This window comes from Gossypium hirsutum, chromosome D08, assembly GCF_007990345.1.
Source record: "Gossypium hirsutum isolate 1008001.06 chromosome D08, Gossypium_hirsutum_v2.1, whole genome shotgun sequence".
Classification (NCBI taxonomy): Eukaryota; Viridiplantae; Streptophyta; class Magnoliopsida; order Malvales; family Malvaceae; genus Gossypium; species Gossypium hirsutum.
This window is the reverse complement of record NC_053444.1, coordinates 3,768,972-3,789,776: the sequence shown is the minus strand read 5'-3', so window position 1 is coordinate 3,789,776 and position 20,805 is coordinate 3,768,972. Positions and strand designations below refer to the sequence as shown.

Genomic DNA, 20,805 nt, shown 5'->3' with positions numbered 1-20,805 from the left:
TTCTTTTTTTTTTTTATTCTTTTAGGACGCATTTTTGGTTTTGTATCTAATTGTGACCAATTAGATTGAGAAGGCTTCATGGATTTTAATTGAGATCATAGATGTCATTTCTCACATTTAGTGCAATTGTGAAGGTATCAATCGAAAAAAGAAATAAAATCATTACACTAAGAATTAAGATTAAAAGGTACCATTATAAATAGAATAATTAATTTCAAACAAGCAAAGATTATCACATTTGGACAAATGAATTTAGAGGAGGAAAATGTATAAATCTATTAAATTTTCTTGATTTAATAATCAGAGATGTTAACTCATTTTCTTTTTTATTCATTTCTTTTTAAATCGCAACTTCAAAATCGTTAAAATCAATAATTAATTTATTGCTTTCTAAAATTAAAAAGAATGATAATCTTTTCATTTATAAATAAAATACTAATATAATGAAAAAATAAAATACTTAAATTTTAATTAAAAATGTTAATTGAATCATATAAATTATAACTTTTAACTTATACAACCAAAATCAAATAAACTAATTATCGTTTATCGTGTCAATTTCTTAACCTTTTATATTAAAAAAATTCTATTGTTAATATATTAAAAAATTATTCTTATTTTAAATTAAAATTAGATTGAAATTAAAATTTAATTTAATGATGTATTATCTAGGGTAAGGTAGAATATGACAGTTCATACAATAGTGTTAAGAGAAGAAGATTTTTAGGATAAATTGACCATAAAAAAAGTTAGTTTAGTCATGGGAGTCTCAACATGTGCATCTAGATGTGATGGATGAGACATTAAATTTGCTGAAAAACTCTCAAACGTAATCGATGTTGACTTGGTGTTTGTCCACGTGCAAAACATGTACAAAATTGGCATCGACAGAGAATGGTATATAAATCCTATGCACGTGACAAGATATTTATTCTAGGCGAGGTGGCTTCTTACAATGTTTGTGTGGACGCTTCTTTATCATTTATTGAACAAGATGACCCATACGAGCAATCCTCTCCTCTCTCTTTTTTATTAGAGCAACACGCTAATAATGTGAATGTATTGTCCTCTTTGGATACCACAGAAGAGCAACGCATTCTCAAGGTTTTGTCAATTACTTTGAAGAAAGTTAAAAGGTATCTTTCAGAGTTTCTCAAAACGGATGACAAAATCTTAAGGATGCATTATTCTTTAACTACATTTAAGAAGGACAATATTTGCATTATCAACATGATGCTTTAATAATAGTCAACAAAAAATCTATATACATCCATATAATAATTTGCATATCTTTATATTTCCACAAATGGAACAAAAAGCTCTACAAGCATATTCTCATATAATTAAAGGCCACATGGTAATGTTATAACCCTACTTGTGGAGTTTTTTTTTATTTTTTATACGCTAAGTTAATTGGAAATATTTTATTCGAATAAAATTATTACTTTTCTCTTACATTAAAAATATTATAAATATGCCAATAAGGTATTAATAATATCTTAAGCGTTCAACTTTGAGTCTTAACATGTATAGAGGTATTTGGGTTCTCTTCCAAATCATCTTTTGCTTAAGTCTCATCATGTGTTAATATTGTCTAAATTTATTCTGATTTAAATTTAGATATATTTCAATTTTATATTAAGCTAATTCTAATTCTAATTAATTAAATTTTTATTATTATGATTTATATCTTACTTGTGAGTATGCATGTAACTTAAAAAGAATATTATAAATATCTAATTTTTCATCACACCAAAATATATAAAAAAAAATTAGTTTATTAGAAAAAAGTTAAAACTAACCTACCCAATTCTTGTCATAAAGGAAAACAAAAAGGTTAAGGCTATCCTGGGAGGTTTTGGGTTTAATTATCTTTGGAAATATTTTTTCTCCAGTTTGATCCCTGCCTCACTTTTTACTATGACGTTGTGAGATAATCACCCAAAAGCCAAGCAACAAAACTTCACAAAATCATGGCTTTCACCTTTGATTCTCTTCAAGGCTACTCTGATATGCTTTTACTCTCCTTTGTGTTTCATTTCATTAGCTTGTTCTCATTGCTTCATCTTACTTTGAGCTTTTGAGATGGTTTCAAAGAGTGTTTTTTTATTTATTTCCCAAACAATACTTTGGCTATAAGCTCTCTTATGATGTTTCTTCAATGGAAGAAACTCCTAAAAACTTGAGGAAATTGTTAAGAGCTTAGCTTTATTTATAGATGGAAGCATGAACATACAAAAAGCCCAAAATGCTACATGGGATTGTTGGAAATTTTCAAATTTCTTCAGGAAAGGGAATACAGAGAGGAAATGAAGAATTAAAACTTTTTCAGATATGCCCCAAATAAAGACTGAAGAGCAACTAGTAAAAGAACCACAGTAGGATGAGCAAGGCAGTTTACAAGAAGGTAATATTTGTATTCCAGAAGAACATGTTGATATTACTTCTGAGAATGTGGAAGAATGAGTTAAGGTGGTGTATATTGAAAAGACAGATAAGGTAGTGGAAGAAAGTGACTAATTGTTAGTAGAACCTTACTATCCAAACCAAGATATCACTCAGCAACAACCAATAGAAATTGATCCAGAGGCACAATAATTTGTTGAAGAAGTAACAGCAGCAGAAGAATAGTGAAGAAGTTGGTGGTGAAGAGCCTAAGATAGTTGCAATTGGTTCTGCATCTCAAATTGAGTCCAAGTACACCAATAAATTTATTGGAAACTGCTGAAGCAGGTAGGCCTGAGCCTGAGTAGAGGAAACCAAGATTCCTCAACCCGACATATGCAAAGAGAATGAAGATCATAGTTGAAAAAGGTTTTATCAACAAAAGGAACATCCAAGAGAATTGGTTCTGTTTCATATGTCAAGTCGTATGTGAAGAACCTAGTGTTGGAATTCTATGTCAATCTTTAGAAATCCATCAAAGACAAGGATAATGAACATTATATGCAGACATATGTCAGATGACACTTATTCACGTTTAACCTTGCTGTGATAAGCAAATTCTTTCATCATTCTAGTAAAGATGGTGAAATTTTTATTGTGGAATATGATTATCTAGCCTCCCAACTCATAAATCAAATTTGATCCATTTGACTCAAACTTGAGCCTACATGTTGCATTGGAGGCCATAACTACTAAAAATTGGAGTATTGTGGTCAGCAAGAAAATGGTTGTGTTGCTATTCAAGGTAGTTTCATTTATATCTGTTGATCTTGGTTTACTAATCTTCAATGAAATTATGAAGCACGCAGAGACCAAGAACACCAGGCATATGCTGCTTTTTCCCTAGCTTATCTACCAAATCCTGCGACAACAAAAGAAGGATATTGTGCAGGAAGATGAAGTCATTGAGTCACCTGTGTCTGACTTGAAGTGCTCTTATAAGTGGAAAATGGGTAAACATGTAGCTATAAACACAAAGTCAATTTCATGTTTTCATCAAAATAAACTATTTTTTATACTATTCAATTTAGTCTTCTTTTCCGATAACTAATCTCAATTATAGCAATTCAATTCAAATAATTACTTTATCTTTCCTCAATATCATACTATGCAAAAATTTTAGTGATTCAAATGTTAGAAATACAAACCGAAGATTTGAGTTACTCGTTGTCGGCTCTCGCCTTTCTTTTCCCTCTCGATGGCCCTGCATCGTCTTTAGCTACGAATAATAATCCAACAATACATGGTATCAAATTCCAGTTCAAACCGCAACCAATTACAAAGTCACACATATTTTATAATTTACTCAATTTAGTCCTTAAACCCGAGACAAGCATAACTTTCGGTTTAGACCTTTGGATTAAAATCTAATTTCACATATATTCATTAGGGACCTTGTATTTTCTATTATTATCAAAATTTCATAACAATTTTACATTTTATTTAATTTGGTCCCTAATGTACAAAATTATCACACACAAAAAACTTTACAACTTAGTCATTTTTTAATCAAGCTTAATTTCTATCGATTTAACACCTAAATCATTCAATTCTCAACAACGACATCTCATCAAAACTTCACCAATTGATCAAATTGATTCTTGGATTAGCTTAATCAAACTTCTAAGATAAAAAAAATCTATAAAAATCAAAGAAAAATGACTAGGGACTTACTTACATTTAAGAACCAAAAGCTTCAAAACTTGAAAATGGCGTTAAACTTCTTATTCTTTGTTAGCAGTTAGTTGGAGGAGATGAATGTATCTTTCCTTCCATTGAAAATGTGGATTAAAATTAAATTAACTTTAATTAATCATATTCTAATTATAATTATCTTATTTTACTTACTGAAACCAATGTCATCATACCGTCCACTAATCCTTATTTGAATATGGTTTAATTACTATTTAAGTCCCCAAACCTTAATCTAATTAAAAATTTAGCGATTAAACTTTTACAATTTAGTCTCTAAGCTAATATTTCTCACAATTTTGGTTAAATCACTTGATCAAATTTCAATTCATAAACACAATAACTCTATAAATATCTCTATTAAATATTTACGGGCTTAATTTACAGAAATGAGATCCCAAAACCGCCTTTTTTTGACACCATCAGAAACTAGGTCGTTACATGATACATTTTCTACTAGTGATGCTTCTAGTTTTTTTCTTCTTCTGGTATATTACTATGTTATAGACCTGATCAGGCCACCCACCCAGGCTTGAAAGCCTGCCCAAAAAGTAAAAAGGTTGGGCAAAAATATAGGTTCAAAAAATGAACTTGGATAAAAAAATAAGACTTGTTTTCTAAACGGACTGAGTCTTGGGTAGGATTTTTGGCTTGGCCCGGCCCAAATCAGCCTATACTTTCTTTTCTGATGTTGTTTTGCTATCACTATGCTATTATATTGCTACTATTTCGTTATTATTATTTAGATTGTATAATTTGTGTTTTTTTGTTAATTTTGTTACTATTTTAGAGACATTTGCTTGCTAAATTGCAATTATCTTAATGTTATTTAAGTATAAAAACTTTTTTAATGTATTTTGAATTTGTTGAGAAACATTTATTTTAATGTTTTCAGTGTATTTGATATATTATATTTTTTAAATTTATTTTTTATATAAAAATTAATATGGGCGGGCTGGGTCAGACTTGGGTTTAACATTTATAATCTAGATCAAGTTTAGGTAGAATTTTAGATCTTTTTTTTAGGTCGAGCCCAGATCCAAGAAAATGGGCCTAAAATTTTGCATCATCCCGGCCCAACTCAACTCATGATTAAGCCTACTATCCTACTATATTCTTCTATTTTTACTACTTATTTACTCTTTTGCATTAATGATTGATTTCATAGTTATGCTACGTAGTTGGTGGGATTAAGAGGGAGTGTTGTGTAGAAGATCACATTTACTTTGCTTGAAGATTAATATTGTATTTTGGTTAAAAATGCCAAAGAGAGAGATTGATAGTGCCACTTACACTTTTCAAATGCAAAGTCAATCACAACTTAACTTGTATATGTAGGGGTGTAAATGAATAGAACATTCGATGAACTGTTCATGAACCGTTCGTTTATGTTTATTTATTAAGCTAAATAAACGAGTATGAACAAATTTTTTATGTTCATTTAATAAACGAACGAACACGAACAGAGGTGTGCTCGGTTCATTTATGTTCACGAACAAGTTCGTTTAAAAGCTTGTTTATTGGCTCGTTTATAAGCTCGTTTATTGACTCGTTTATGACTCGTTTATTTATTAATGATATTTTCTTATAAAAATTCCATTAGTATATATTAATAAAATTATCTTAGTTTGTATTTTTTTCATTTATAATATAATTATTAATATTTATATTTGACTATTTTTTTATCTAACCAATATATGTGTGTGTGTATTTATTTATTTATTGTTAGTTTGTTTATTATTTATTAACATTGTTCGTGAACATGTTTAATTATATGTTCATGAACATGTTCGTTTAATGTCCGTGAACATGTTCGATTAAGTTAAATGAACATATTCGTGAACATTAAACAAACGAACATGAACAAAAATTTGGAATTTTTAACGAACACAAACTGAACACAAATAAACTTAAAAATAAATAAACAAACATAAACAGAGGTTTGTTCATTCAAACTCGATTCATTTACAGCCTTATATATGTATATGGATTGTTTTCTGTAATTTGTTATATATGTTGGCATTTCTTTGATCGGAAAACATCAACTTTTTAATGTATATATTGGAAGATTTGGAGCAACATTTTATTGGATTAAAAAGTAAAAAAAAAATCAAGTCAATAAGGACTATTTAACAACTTTCAACATGATCAAATTCTCGTCAATTTGGTTTTTTTTTTTAAATTTGACCATTAAATTTTTAAAAAAAGTCAAATTATTTTTTTTAATAAAAATACGGACTAAAACATTAAAACTTTTTAACAATGTTAGCGTGCCAACCTACATGACAGTATATGTATACTTCGTGCTAACATGACACTATTTGTCTTATATATCGCATTAATAAATAATTTAAAATTTAAAAAATTAAATTCAAAAGTAAAATAAATTTAAATTTTAAAAAATATAAAAATATAAAAATTCATTAAAATACACGTGAATTATTATACGAGCTGTCATGTCAATATTTTGTTAAAAAAACAATTCTATTTTTTTTTTGTGGAAAGTTATTGTTAAATTCAACTCTTTTTAAAAAATGGAGGTCAAATTTTACTTAAGAAAAAGAATAAAGTCCAAATTGATAAAAATATAAAAATTAAGTACTTAATTTGTTATTATGCATATATTTTAATCTAAAGGTTTTCGATTGCGAGGCATCGTTTCGTTTAGCAGTAGTAAAGCAAACCAAAACCAAAGGGCTCAACCCAGTCCACAGCCATGGCAAGCGAACATCTTCCATCCTCCTCCTCCTCCTCCTCCGCCGCCGCCACTTCCCCAGTAAACTGGCACCGTTCGATATTCGACCTCCCTGTCAACTTCTTCGATTCGTGTCGTTTGCTTTCTCCTTCTTTAACTTCAGTCTTCGAGCCCCTCTCAATCTCCGAAAACTATTCTTCAGAAAACCCTCATAGCACCGATGACAGGGAAGAAAAGAGCACCAAAACCGGCGTCTTTTTTCCTAGATGGACTTGCAACACCTGCAAGGCTGAGTTTGACTCTCTTCAGGACCAGCGCTCCCACTTCAAATCCGACATTCATCGTTTCAACGTAAATTTTCTCACCTGTTCCTTTTGAATTTGCTTTAATTCTACTTACCTCTGAAATCTACTTAGGAATTGAAGCTATGGGTATTTTTTCGTTTTATTTGATTATAGGTAAAATTAAGCATTGCTGGTAAGGATATTGTAAAGGAGGAAGATTTTGATGAGTTGACTATGGATTCTTTCAAAGACTATGATGTCTCGAGTATTTCAGGATCTGAGGATGAAGCTGATAAGGGAGCTTATCCTCGTAATGATGCTTCCAAGGGATTGATTGAAAATATTAGGCAGAAATTGTTTATTCTTCTTCAAACGGGAGAGAGAGTTTCAGTTTGGAAATCTTTGATTATAAATGATTCTGAAAGTGTTTTATATGAAAATGATAAAGATGCGTGGAATGATAATCCTTTGTGCTTGAGAGAAAATGAGGTTATTGAGAGATTGAGAACTTTGATTCAAGAACCTAAAGATAGTACAAGTTTCAGGATTGTGCTGCTTTCAAGTGGTGGCCATTTTGCTGGATGCGTGTTTCATGGTAACACCGTGGTGGCTCACAAAACGTTTCACAGGTCTGCATTTATATATATGTTATTGTTCGAATGATAGTAGTAGTGAATGTAGCAAACATTGTACTTCGTCATGGAATATAGGTATTAAGGTGATAGTCCTGTTTGCTGTGTTGTAGATATGTGGTGAGGGCCAAGGCTGGTAAGAAACAGTCATCCAAAGATGCAACTGGGAAGGCTGCGCATTCTGCTGGAGCTGCACTCCGGCGGCATAATGAACTTGCGTTGAAGAAGGTAATGACTTTTTGTTTTTGTCATTAGATCCTATATGTTATGTTACCATCCTGATACCTAGCAGTGTTCTAGTGAAAATGCTTTGAACTCCACAAATGTTGACTGATACCTGTGATGTTAATGTTTAGGAAATTCAAGAGTTGCTTGCTTCTTGGAAGTCTTATTTTGATGCATCATCTTGCGTTTTCATTCATGCTCCTTCAAGCAATCGAAACGTGCTTTTCAATGGGGATAAACCTTGTTTCAGTCACCAGTTTTGTGCCATTCGAAATGTTCCATTAACTGTTCGTAGGCCCACCTTAAAGGAGGTCAAGCGTATATATAGCCAACTCACACAAGTTTCTTATGAAGTGGAGGAGAAAGAAATTCCACCTAGCACCAAAGAAGACATGTTGTTAAGTAGCAGCACCAATGATAATGGCAACCTAGATCCCTGCATAGAGGAACTAGGGAATGACTTGAATTGTAGGGATTCTTCTAAAAGTCCTTCAATCAATGTAAAATCTGATACTATATCAAGCGAGAGTGATAGCGAAGTTGTTTGTACTTCAACACCTTTGCATGAAGCAGCTCAATCCGGAGATGCTCAAAAAGTTCTGGAACTCCTGGAGCAGGGTTTAGATCCCTGTATTAAAGACCAAAGAGGGCGAACCCCATATATGCTGGCTAATGAGAAGGAAGTCAGGAATACTTTTAGACGGTTCATGGCTTCAAACCTTGAGAAGTGGGATTGGAATGCTGCTAAAGTTCCTAGCGCCTTAACTAAAGAAATGGAGGAATCTCAAGCAGCCAAGCAGGTATTTTTATCTATCTTCCTTGATCTTATATCAGAGCATTCACCAAGAATCTTATTGGCAGTTGATTTGCTTATGCATTATAGTGCACTATAAATAGTTAAGGTTATCTAAGTAGCTATGGATTAAGCAGGCTGAGTATTGTTCAATATTTTCTTCATATAAAAGGTAAAAAATCTTTGCATAACTATCTGTCATGAGATATTCTTTGCATAGCTGTCGATCATGACATCAATCATGAACTATTCAAAGTCAATAGAAGCATATTTTCTTTGATTAATATGTTTAATGCTGCCAGATTTTGCTTTAGTATTACCATGGTATGCTACCCCTTTTCTCTCTCATTCACCAATGCACATGCACTCCATCAAAGAATGGGAATTATTTCATCAGTCTCCATAGAATTTATTATTCTTTCAATATTTCTTTTCGCTCGATTGTGGAACATCTCATCGTTTAATAACTTTGGCTGTTGCCGTCCTTGGGTAAATTAAGTCATTTATGCAGTGTTTTTATATTCCATATTGACTTCTGCGTTCTGATGACTTTCTCTGTATGTGGATGTATCAGGCAGAGAAAGAGTCTAAGAGGAAAGCGAGAGCAAAGGAACTAAAGAAATTGCGTAGAGCCAGGGAAAAGAAAGCTGAGGTAAATATTCCCTATTAATTACTGTCCCAAAATTTCATGCTCAACACCCCTCCCAGAAAACTTAAAGAATATATGATCGAAAGAAGAAAAATTGCTCTTATCTTGGATCCAACATTGAGTAAAACTATAATAAAACACGTGTTCATCAGATATGCCCTTTTAGTTCAATTTCCTGTTTGATATTGGAGATCAGAGATGACTTTGAAATTGCCTTTTATGTTCAAGAGAATGTCCATGTCTGTGTATCTGTACTGTAACTACGTGTCCATCCTTGGGAATGGAATTTGGTATTTTCTTGAAATTATGTTGTAAAGCTTCGTCGCAATGAATTTCTTAATGCTTATTAGGAATGTTGACACACTTGGTTTGAATCCCCATACCGATATGCAGGCTGAGGCTGCCCAGTCCCAGAAAACCGTAGCAGTTTCACAAAATCAGGCCACTGTAGCCTCGGTTTCAAAGGGATGGCAATCCCAATCAGTTGGTATATCACGAATCTCTAAAGAGGTGGGATTAAATTATTGATTTTAACAGTGCCTTCTCCATTGAATATTTAGGCTTTCTTCTGTTATTTTTCACTTTAAATCCCCTCAAATTAAGCAATGTTAAGACTGTTCTTACATTTCCCCCTCCTGCTGTGTTACTGAACAGGAAGAACTGAAGAGAGCACAGGCTCTTGAGAGGGAAAAGAGAGCCGCCGCTGCTGAGAGGAGGATTGCTGAAGCAGCAGCTGCTGCCACCCACAGCCGTGATGCTCAAGGCAGTAGCACGACAGTAGGATCAACTACTAATTTACAATCGAAAAGTGGATTATCAGGTCCAGGTGATATTAGCTGCTCGTGTTGTAATACATCATTGGCTGGAAAAGTGCCCTTTCACAGGTATAATTACAAGTATTGCGGCACCTCTTGCATGCATGTTCACAGAGAGATTCTTGAAGATACATAACCAGTTATATGCATATATATATATATATATCAACTAGGCATAGCGGGATTACTCTAGTTATATATGCCTCATGTTTTTTTCCATAGTTATTCACAATTAATAATATATATACTTTGCTGAACTAAATCTTCTTTCTTCTCTGCTTCCTTTGCCAAATAAAAAATTGATTAATTTACTCCTTTGCTGAGTTGTAAGTTCATCCAATGTTCCGAGGAAAACAAAATGACAAGCATAGCTGCTGGGCTTTTCTTTTCTTTTTTCTTTTTTTTTGTGTGTGTACAATTATTATAATCTGGCGAGGGAATGTTTAACACCAGAATTTGAGCTCTAAACTTTGAAGTGATAACACAAAGTTTTAAGTAGCTCTCGAATAATGGGAACAAAGTAATTGATGTAGAGGTGTAAGGCCGTGGTGCTGATTTTTTTTTTTATTACTCAAAATTATATTAATATAAATATTTATAATTAAAATTCAAGCGAAGAAGTTTATTTTATTACTAGGATTAAATTATCACAATGTGTGTGAATGTTAAGAATTAAATTTATTATATTAACATTTCTGTCTGATGATCAAGAGTGTCTTAAAAGTAAACTTAAAACTGTATTAATATGATTTTTCTTTTTAAACACAACAAATACAATGCAGCAAAAAGCATATAGATGATGCAATATGAACATCTCAAAATCTATTAAATAACATGTCAGTCGAACATATGTTATACTGTTTCTGTATTTAGTCTTGGTATTGGACAAAAAAACACGTTAATAGTTATTTAAATATGATTATATATATGATGTGAATATCTGAACATATTTTTTTGTTGGGTTTAACACTAAAAATGCTTGGAAACCCCTAAATGACAATTTTAACGCTTCATTTGCAAGGAACTTTTTGTCAACGAATTAGCCTACTCAACGAAAATCGAATGTAGATTAACCTTCCTGAAAAAGACACTTTTTGGAAAATAATTTACTTTCTTAGAAAAGTTAATACTTTGGTAATTAGATAAATTTGTGTAAAATATTTTCTGTTTTTTGACAGACTTCTTAAAAATATTTCATAAAACTTGTTCTCAATTAAACATACATTTCAGGTTTTCTTATTTTTTCATTATTTAATTGAGTTTATTTTATATCTATAAATTTATATTTTACAATGTTTTTGTATATATTAAAAATATTTTGTTAAATTCAGGTTCATTACAACGTCATTTTTTAGTTACATGACTACCAAGTAAGTATTTTTTTATTTAAAAATGTAACATCAACAAAATTTATAAAAAATTTAACAATGTCAACAATTGGACTTGATTTTCAAATCTTAAAAGTAGAGGGATTAAATTCTTGAAAATAAAAATACAGAACTAAATTGCAAATTTTTGAAGAGTACATAGGCTTATGACATATTTTAACCTTTATACTACAAAATATTTATTATTAATATATTTATAATTATAATAAATATTTTTATTAAAATATTAATATTTAATATTTTCAATAATATGTGAACAATATTATTTATAATTTATTATAAAAATAAAATTGAAATATTAATTTTAATAAATTATATTAATTATTTATTATATGACTAAATATAAATAATTAAATATGTATGTTTAATAATATTGAAAAAATATAATGTCTTATATTAATATTTTAATATTTTTAAAAATAAAATTTATTATCAATATAATAATATTAAGTTTGATTTAAGTTAAATTTTATATAAAAATAAAATTACATATAGAGGAGCTTTTTTCTAAAAAATAACTTACACTTTTTAAAAGGATAAATCGTTTTATAGAAAAAAAAAAGCTTATTTTATGTTGACTTGTAAGTCATTTTCTATTGACCAAGCTGTTTTTTATAAAACAAACATAAGAAAATATAGAAAACATTTTCCGTAAAACCTTTTACATGTAAACAAACGGATCCTTAATTTATATCCGTAAATATGGTCGGTCATTACTCAACTAGCAACTCTCCAACAACAATAAGACACCTATAATATAAGGGTCTCACTATTAAATCTATAAATAGTTCGTCCTTACTAGGGATGAATCCAGGCGGCGCGGGGGCGGTTGCCTCCTTGAAATTTTTAAAATTTTGAATTTTATATATAAATTATCATGTATTTTAAATTTGGTGTCCGCATTGTATAACATTCACCCCTGGCCAAATTGTATCTCATATAATTTGCTTCTTAAACCATAAGATTATACTTTATATTAACAAAGTATTTTTCAATTTTTAATTATATGACTTTAATAATAATCAAATATTAATATATGATGGGCCTCGAAAGACTAAACTTAGAGACTCAATATGAACTTTATTGTATTTTGATTTGTATGTCTTGCTAAAGAATTATTTTCCTCTAGTAAGGTGTTGACGCTGTTGATAGAAAAAGAAAGGAGTTTGATGTCAAACTGTGAGCACAGAGTAAAAAATACAAATTATCTTCCTCTCGGCTCCTTATCCAAGACCTCTTGATAAATACTTTTGCATAAATTATGTTCTTTATTTATTTGACTTTTTTTTCTTAATATGTTATTGTTTAATGTATTATTATAGTCTTCAGATTTTTCGATTAAATTATGGTCAACAAAAAGAACAAATCTTTTTTCAAGAAAAGGGTATTAGAAGCAATAACGATTAATTGGTTCCTCAACCTTCTATTATTAGTGGAGAAAAATCAAATATTGGATCTTTCAAGCTCTTGAACGAGATATCAGGTCTTCTCAATCCCAAGCTCCTAAATGATAGTATTAGTTATTCTTTTTTGCATATTAGAAAGAAATATTTAATTTTATATAATGTGATTTTTTTATAGTTAAAACGTTCATGTTTTTTAAAAAAACATTAAATTAATTTGTTTGATAAGAAAAAAAAATATTTGAGAAGAATTTGTACTTTTTTACGTTTAAAAAAAGTCGTTCGAATTTAGAAGTTTAGCCCCCTTAAAGTAAAGTCTTAGATCCGTCCTTGGTCCTTACCGTTTTCTTCCTCAATGTACTTAAACTTTGATATTCTCTCAAAATCTTCTCAAAACCTTCAAACACTCAACTATATTTGTGTTGATGCAAAATTTAGTGCTGGAGGTTGAAGATGATTCACACAAGAGTGCCAAGACATCAAACTCCAACACCATTCTTCCTTAAATTTTGAAATCTAAAAAGTAAAAAGGCTAAATTCTTAGAAATATAAGTGCATGAACTAAATTCCTAAGTTTTGAAAGTAGGAGGACTATAAGCATATTTTAACCAAAAAATTAATTAAATAATTTCACTAATTGAAGAACATTTCTTATACATCTGCTGTAATAATAAATTTATTTATTTATTCACTTACAACTACTGCAAGAAGCAAGCAAATGGTGAGATCTTGGCCTCCACTAGCAACCACCAACCCAAAATATATCACCTTCTTCATTTGAAACAATTATTTAGCAAACAAATCAAAACCACCTCTATGTTAGACAAGGACTAAACTATAAATTTTTAGGATTAAAATTAACTTATATATTTTTATAAGAGTTAAAATATAATTTTATTGTTTCATTGATTTGTATCTTTATAATTTTTTAAAGGGCAATTAAAATTTTATCATTTTAAGGGGTTAAAGAGTACTTTTACCATGTACTAACTTATAATTTTATAAAATTTGAAGGGTTAAAAGTGCGATTTCTCATTTTAGGATGCCCGGGTCCTTGCCAGCTCTCCCTCAATGCCGCCTTTGAGCACTGGGTGTTCATTTTTGTAATGACCTGATTTTTGTCGGTGTTGAAAAGTCGATTTTAGTGTTTTGAGTTATTCGAGAAGTTAGGTGGAGAGATTTTCGAGAATTAATTTCGGGGAGAGTTAAGAATTAGTGTTTGATTTGATTCATTAAGAGGTTGAATTAGTGGGTTAAGTGTTTTTTGGGCTTTGTGGACGGTGGTTTCTTCCATTTTTTCAACAAAGCCATTCTGCAATGTCTGCAGCAAAACCATTCAAAGAGTGGAAGAAGTGAAAAGGAAAGAAGAGGGTATATTTATTATCAGGTCCCTGGTGAAATTAAAGAGGAAAAATATCTCACATTGACCACCATGTGTCACTTTTTAAGTGGGTCAGTGTATTGACACTTCATCGACTAACAGTCAAGGGCAAAACTAGGAGTTTGGCGAGAGCCCCCTAAAATAATTTTTTTAAAATTTTAAATTAATAAACGTAAAATTACACTTTAGTTCTCCTAAAAATGATAAATTTTTAATTTAATATTTTAAAATTTATAAAAATATAGGCTATTAAAATGATGAAATTATATTTTTACTATCGTAAAAATTATAATTTAATTTTGACCCCCTAAAATGTTTTATGGCTTCGCCATTATTGACAATACCACATTGAGAAAAAAATTTAAAGTTCAAATATCAAAATAAAAAATTTGAATGTTCAAACATCATATTAAAAGATTGATCAAAGCTCAAGTACTAAATCTGACATTAAGCAAATTATTTATCCAAAATTTAATAGATTTAGCTCGTACCAATAGTTTTTATAAGGTTTTTATAAAGTAGACATTACTCGACTAGAATTACTATTTAAAAATAAAAACATTTTAACTTGAATTTAATTATAATATAAGAATATTAATATAAAATAAAAATTTAGGTCATTTGTCTTCCTCGAGCATGGGTGAAAAAGTAAAAAAATATATTTTATGATTTGATTTTATTATTATTATTTATTCATTTTGGTATTTAAAGTATTCCTCCTTTATAATTTTTAACCCAAAATTTAATTAAGGTTAAAAAAATTTCAGTCAATTAAATAGTGTATTTATATTTCATAAATAAGTATAAATGATTAAATCGTAAATTAAACTTAAAAAATTAATACAATAATCGGTTTTTTTATGATCATCTCATAAATTATAAAAAAATACAATATTAATAGAGTTAAATAGGTAATTTGCTTAAATTTTTAAAAAATACAAAACAATTTTCTTATTTTTACATTTAATAATTTTTATCAATAATTAATAATTAAATAATTTATTTTTCCATATAATTTTTTTATTATATGTGTTTTTTAAGGTGGTGATAGCTCCATCATTAGTAAATTACAAGCATGCATTCTCCATCTTTCAACTTCAAAAATATTTACTTTATGAGTTTCCTTAAAGTGGTCACTTGTTTGTTAGATCAATTGACAACACACTATTATCTTATTGCTTATTTCATTTTACAAATTTGTCTCTCTTTTTTCCCTCATTTGGTTAAAATATGTTTCAAATCCCTTTATATTTTATACATCTGCAATTTAGTCCATTTACTTTAATTTCCAAAAGTTTAATTTCTTTATTTTTCAAAATTTTAAAATTCAAATCCAGTTATAAACACTAGTAAAATTCTTTTGTTAAATTTACTTGCGGAACATTTTGAAATAAGAAAGTTACTCGCTCGGTATCCATGTAACTAAAAAAAAAACGTTGTAATACTTGAATTTATAAAATAATTTTAATAGTGCTAGCAATTGGATTTGTATTTTTAAAATTCGAAAAATGGAATGACCAAATTCCTTTAAATAAAAAGTACAAAACTAAGTTCCAAATGTGTGAAGAGTATAGGGACTTGGAGGATATTTTAAGCTTCTCAATCTAATTATGTCCATAGCCCCTATACTCTTCGAATTTTTGAAATTTATCCCCTCTACTTTTAATTTTAGAAATTCAGTTCCTCTACTCGATAGATTTAAAAAATAAAGTTCAATTAGTAACGTTGTTAACTAACTTCCGTTAAGCCTTAATATGTGCTATTATTTGAACTTTAATTATTAAATCTGACATTTGAATATTGAAATGCCACGTATTAAAATTTAACAAAATCCTATTAACGTAATTGTCAATTGGACTTTATATTTCAAATGAAACAAGTAAAATGACTAAATTCTTAGAAATAAAAGTAAAAGAACTAAATTTTAAATGTTAAAAGAGTACATGTACTAAAGGTATAATTAGACCTTCCTATTAATATGCAAAGGTAAGGTGTCCAAAACTATGAATGTAAGCTTCAAGTTTGTTGAAGGATTGGAATATTAAATTGATAAATGGTGAAAAGTTGAATATTCCATATTATTACATTCAATATTTTGCAATTTAAATATTATAAATTTGGAATTTTAGATGCTTATATTATATATATTATTCATAATTAATTTCAAACTATTTTCGCCTTTTTATTTATTTATTTTTGGTTCGAATAGATCATTAAAGGTTTTAGACTCCATAAGTTGAATCGGGAGTTAACAAGTGTTCTATAGGGATATAGTAAAATATTTATAAAAAAAAACACATGTCTATATTTTAAGATTGCTTGTGGAATAAAAAAAATACATTATCAGTGTGCCAAATACTGACCTATGTTTATGTGTGGTTAAATTGTCTAGCAAGTCCCTATACTATAGAATTAGGAACAAACTAGTTTCATTTATTATAAAAATATTTTTTTTGTCTTTATTTATTTAATTCTAAAGAAAATAGATAATTTTTTTTAAAAAAAATAGTAATTTAATTTTTGTCATACTTTATTTATTTGTTAAATTCGAGTCTCACTAATATTCCTTTTTAAACTATAAAAACCTAATTGTGATCTATAAGATTAATTATTTACTTTAAAATTAATCTGTATATATTAAGTCGCTTAATTTTACCTTGAGATATAAATTATGATTTAAAATATATAAATTAATATAATTATATATATAATATAACAAGGTATATAAATCTATATTGCGATAAGTGACACATTCCCTTTTTATATTTATTTAAATAATTTATTATCCATTTAATTTTTATAATTTAAAAAATTTATATTTTCTAACTAAATTATCCTTTCAAAATATTTAATTTTAAAATATCTTTATCTTTTAATATATATATTCCTATAATTATATATTTAGATCTGTGCTTATTTTAATAATTATATATTATCTATAATTAATTTTTAAGTTAATGTTTAAACATGAATTTAAAAAATAGATAAATAGAAATTAAAAAAAAGTTTAATTTATCCCTTTAATTTAACTTAAATATTATTTATTTGTGTATTATTTATATTATATATTGGTATTTATTTTAGGAGGATCAACTTAGGTATTTCTCTTTGAAAATAAAAAATGGAGAGTGAGAGAAGGGGGAAGTCGTTCAAAAACTGTTACATTTTCAATTTAATTTCTGTAATTTATTGATTTCAGTTTTTGATTTAATCATAAATTCGTACCCTGGTGCAATTTTAATTTCATTTTTTAATTATTATTTAATAATATTATTAATATATCAATGTAAATATTTAATAAAATCCCAATGGAGATGAGGTTTGATGGATTTTTTATTAAAAAAAGAAAATTAAAAAATATATATTAAAATTTTATTAAAAATGCAAACCTACCGCCCAAGTTAGCCATTCACGTGAGAATGGTTTTAATATTTTTTGTTCTTGATCTTTTTATAGAACAGGTCTCTTAACTTTAGTCAATTTTCTAATTTAACCCTCATTTGTTTTAAATTGTTTTAATTTAGCTAGTTCGTGTTCTTAATATATATTTATTTTAATGATTATGAAGCTCATTAGCAGATTTTATTATTTATTTGTAATTTATTTCAAAAATTAACTTTCTAAAAAAATAAACTTTTGTTTCATTATTGTTGGGGATAAACTCGATTAAGCAACGGACAAGTAAAATAACGAAGAAATTGAAAATATTGAACACAAATATTTTAGATGGAAAACCGTAAAGATAATTTCACTATAACAACAAAAACAAATAGTACAAAAGATGAAGATAAAACTAAATCCTGAACTCGAAATAAGAACCCTAAAAAATATAAACACAAAATTCTCAAAAAGTTTATAAAAGCTAATACCTAAATGTGTTATGGGTTAATCTTTCTAGGGTTGAAAAAAGACCTATTTATATGTTAAATTCGTAGGTCAAATAATCTACACTAATCAAAGTTCGACTGAAATAAATACTCACAGTTTAACCAGGAGAAGAAAACTGAGAAAATTGCATGACACGTCCCCACATCCCCAGTCGTGTTGTCACCACGTCATTTCTACTTCTCTCCTATTTTCGTCGTCATGTCTTTACGACCTCACATGGCTTCTTGTCGCAACATCACTTTCTATTTGTGCCTTATTTTGACCGAAATGCGAGGCATACTCCACAAATCTCCACCTTGACTCGTATTTCCACAATGCCTTTTTTTTTCAAAGCCTGTCACGGGCCTATCTTGAACTATACAAGAGATTAACTAAGTCAAATTTGTACTTGAACTTTGAAGTTGGAAGACTTTTTTTTTTCGACTTGTGCACTGCCAAATCAAAATTGACTCGAGTCTGATTTCCATGAACGCAGTGCCTTATCTTTTCAAAACATGCACCAAAAAAAGAACCTCTCTTATACGAAATGGTTATACTTTTTTCCATCCTATGACCAAGTTGCATCCACTTCAAACAAGTCGACTTCGACTCATTAATAGACGAGGAACGTCCTGTTTCACCATCACTGTTGATCCTTCCAGAACATAAAGACTGTCAATTTTTTTCCTTTCATTAAAATGAGAGCCCTACGATATACCTTAATGTCGCTTGACTCAATGTTAATTCTACAACCTTTCGAGTCCAAATTTTCCAATGAGATAATATTTATCTTTAAACTAGGTACATGCCTAACGTCTGACATTGTCTTGATTGCCCCGTCGTGCATCCTGATCTGAACAGTACCAATACTTATTACCTTATTAGGTGAACCATTCCCCATACGCACAACTTCACCTTAAGTAAACTGTATGTGGAAAATCAGTCCTGTTAGGACACATATGGAAATAACACATGAAATCGAGGATCCACTCGGACGTAAGATTAGAGCTTTCACTTGTACCAACAAGAGATCATAACCCTTGTCATCAGCCAATTTAACACCAGCTTAATCTTCCTTGTTGCTCTCAATAGCCATTTTATTTCACAATTTGTAACAATCTGCCTTGACGTGGCTTAACTTCTTACAATAGTGACATATATTGTCTCGTTTCCTTGATACTACCAAAATCGAGGCTTGCCTATCTAACTTGCTATCCAGACCAAACTCATTGTCGAGTGTAACACCCTTACCCAATCCGATCATCGAGTCTGAGTAAAGGGTGCCACGACTAAACCGGATCCTTTAACATACTTAGAAGCTCATAAAATACAATCATATTGTATTACCTATTTATAAAAACTTACTACCGAGTCAAAAGTTTTAAACAATATTTATTGTCTGAACTTCGAACTTTGAGGAATCTAAATAAATACAATATATTTTCCCATTGGCGAAGTTCTTAAAGGTACCCCATTCTTATGTGCATGATTATTAAATAACGAAGCTTCTTAATCCCATAAGATGCGTACTTTAAAATCCGTTTCTGAGGAAGCTTTTGTCAAATAATGTAATGAAACCCTCATCAGTGCTCAAAAACGCGTTTCATAGATCACTAAGTGAAATCAGACACATGCTTTAGAAAGCATTTAATGCATCAAAACGTGTTTTCAGATTTTACCCGAGATTCCCAGAGTCATGTACCTGACCCCGACAATTTTTTTGCAGATTTGAAGCACATTTTAAAGATTTTCGATGAAAACGCAAGTCCTGCAATGCATTTTCGACCACGAGATTTTTTCATTTACAATTTCACCCTTTTCTTGTGCCTATAAAAAGGGGCTCCCCCTTCATACTCCATCATCCTAAAAACATCATCTCTGAGCCTCTATCCGTCCACTTTACAATAATTCTCTCTCTCATTTTTTTTTCATTGCTTTAGTGTTAAAAATTTTTGTCGCTAATATAATTTTTGGTTTGAGGTATTTTTGAGTCATTAATGATAGGATATCGCTCTGAGACGCACATATTTCATATATCCTGCCAAGATGGTACCATTACCTTCGAAACTTATCTTGTGGAAGTCGGGTCTTGGGGTTATTTTGCTTTGTATGGTCAGGGGTGGAAGTCTACGTAGAGGTCTCAATCGACGACCGTTATGCGATCATGGATCGGAGTATAACGGGGGAGCCAGTTGATGGTCATTACGTAGCCACGAGCTCAAACTTTTCAGATTCTAAAAAATGTTGCCTTATAAATACCATATAGAAGTTTGAGGGCATAACCATATGGAAAATTGTAGGGCTTTCTGTTATAATCGGTGTAATTTTTTCTTAATTTCCATGTAGTTGACATCTTTAAACTTCCTTCTTATCTGAAGGTCGGCACCACCGTGGACGCAGGAGGACTCTCAGGCGGGTAGCAACTCTTTCGGTGGAGTACATGTGATGTTCCTTTCAGGGCGACAACGATTTCCATTATTAAACAACGTATTAATAACTACAATCACTGTAGCGCCGACTTGAGTTTGACCTCTAC

At 29.7% G+C, this 20,805-nt stretch overlaps 1 protein-coding gene across 1 annotated transcript; it reads left to right on the top strand.

Annotated features, from left to right (window-relative positions):
• The first annotated feature begins 6,752 nt into the window (after positions 1-6,752).
• Positions 6,753-10,544, top strand: LOC107922626 (ankyrin repeat and zinc finger domain-containing protein 1). The gene is made up of 7 exons (XM_016852737.2): positions 6,753-7,183; positions 7,291-7,745; positions 7,862-7,976; positions 8,105-8,773; positions 9,341-9,418; positions 9,809-9,925; positions 10,070-10,544. Exons 1-7 carry the CDS (start codon positions 6,854-6,856, stop codon positions 10,364-10,366), a joined length of 2,061 nt encoding a protein of 686 aa, XP_016708226.1. The 5' UTR covers positions 6,753-6,853; the 3' UTR covers positions 10,367-10,544.
• The last annotated feature ends 10,261 nt before the right edge of the window (positions 10,545-20,805 follow it).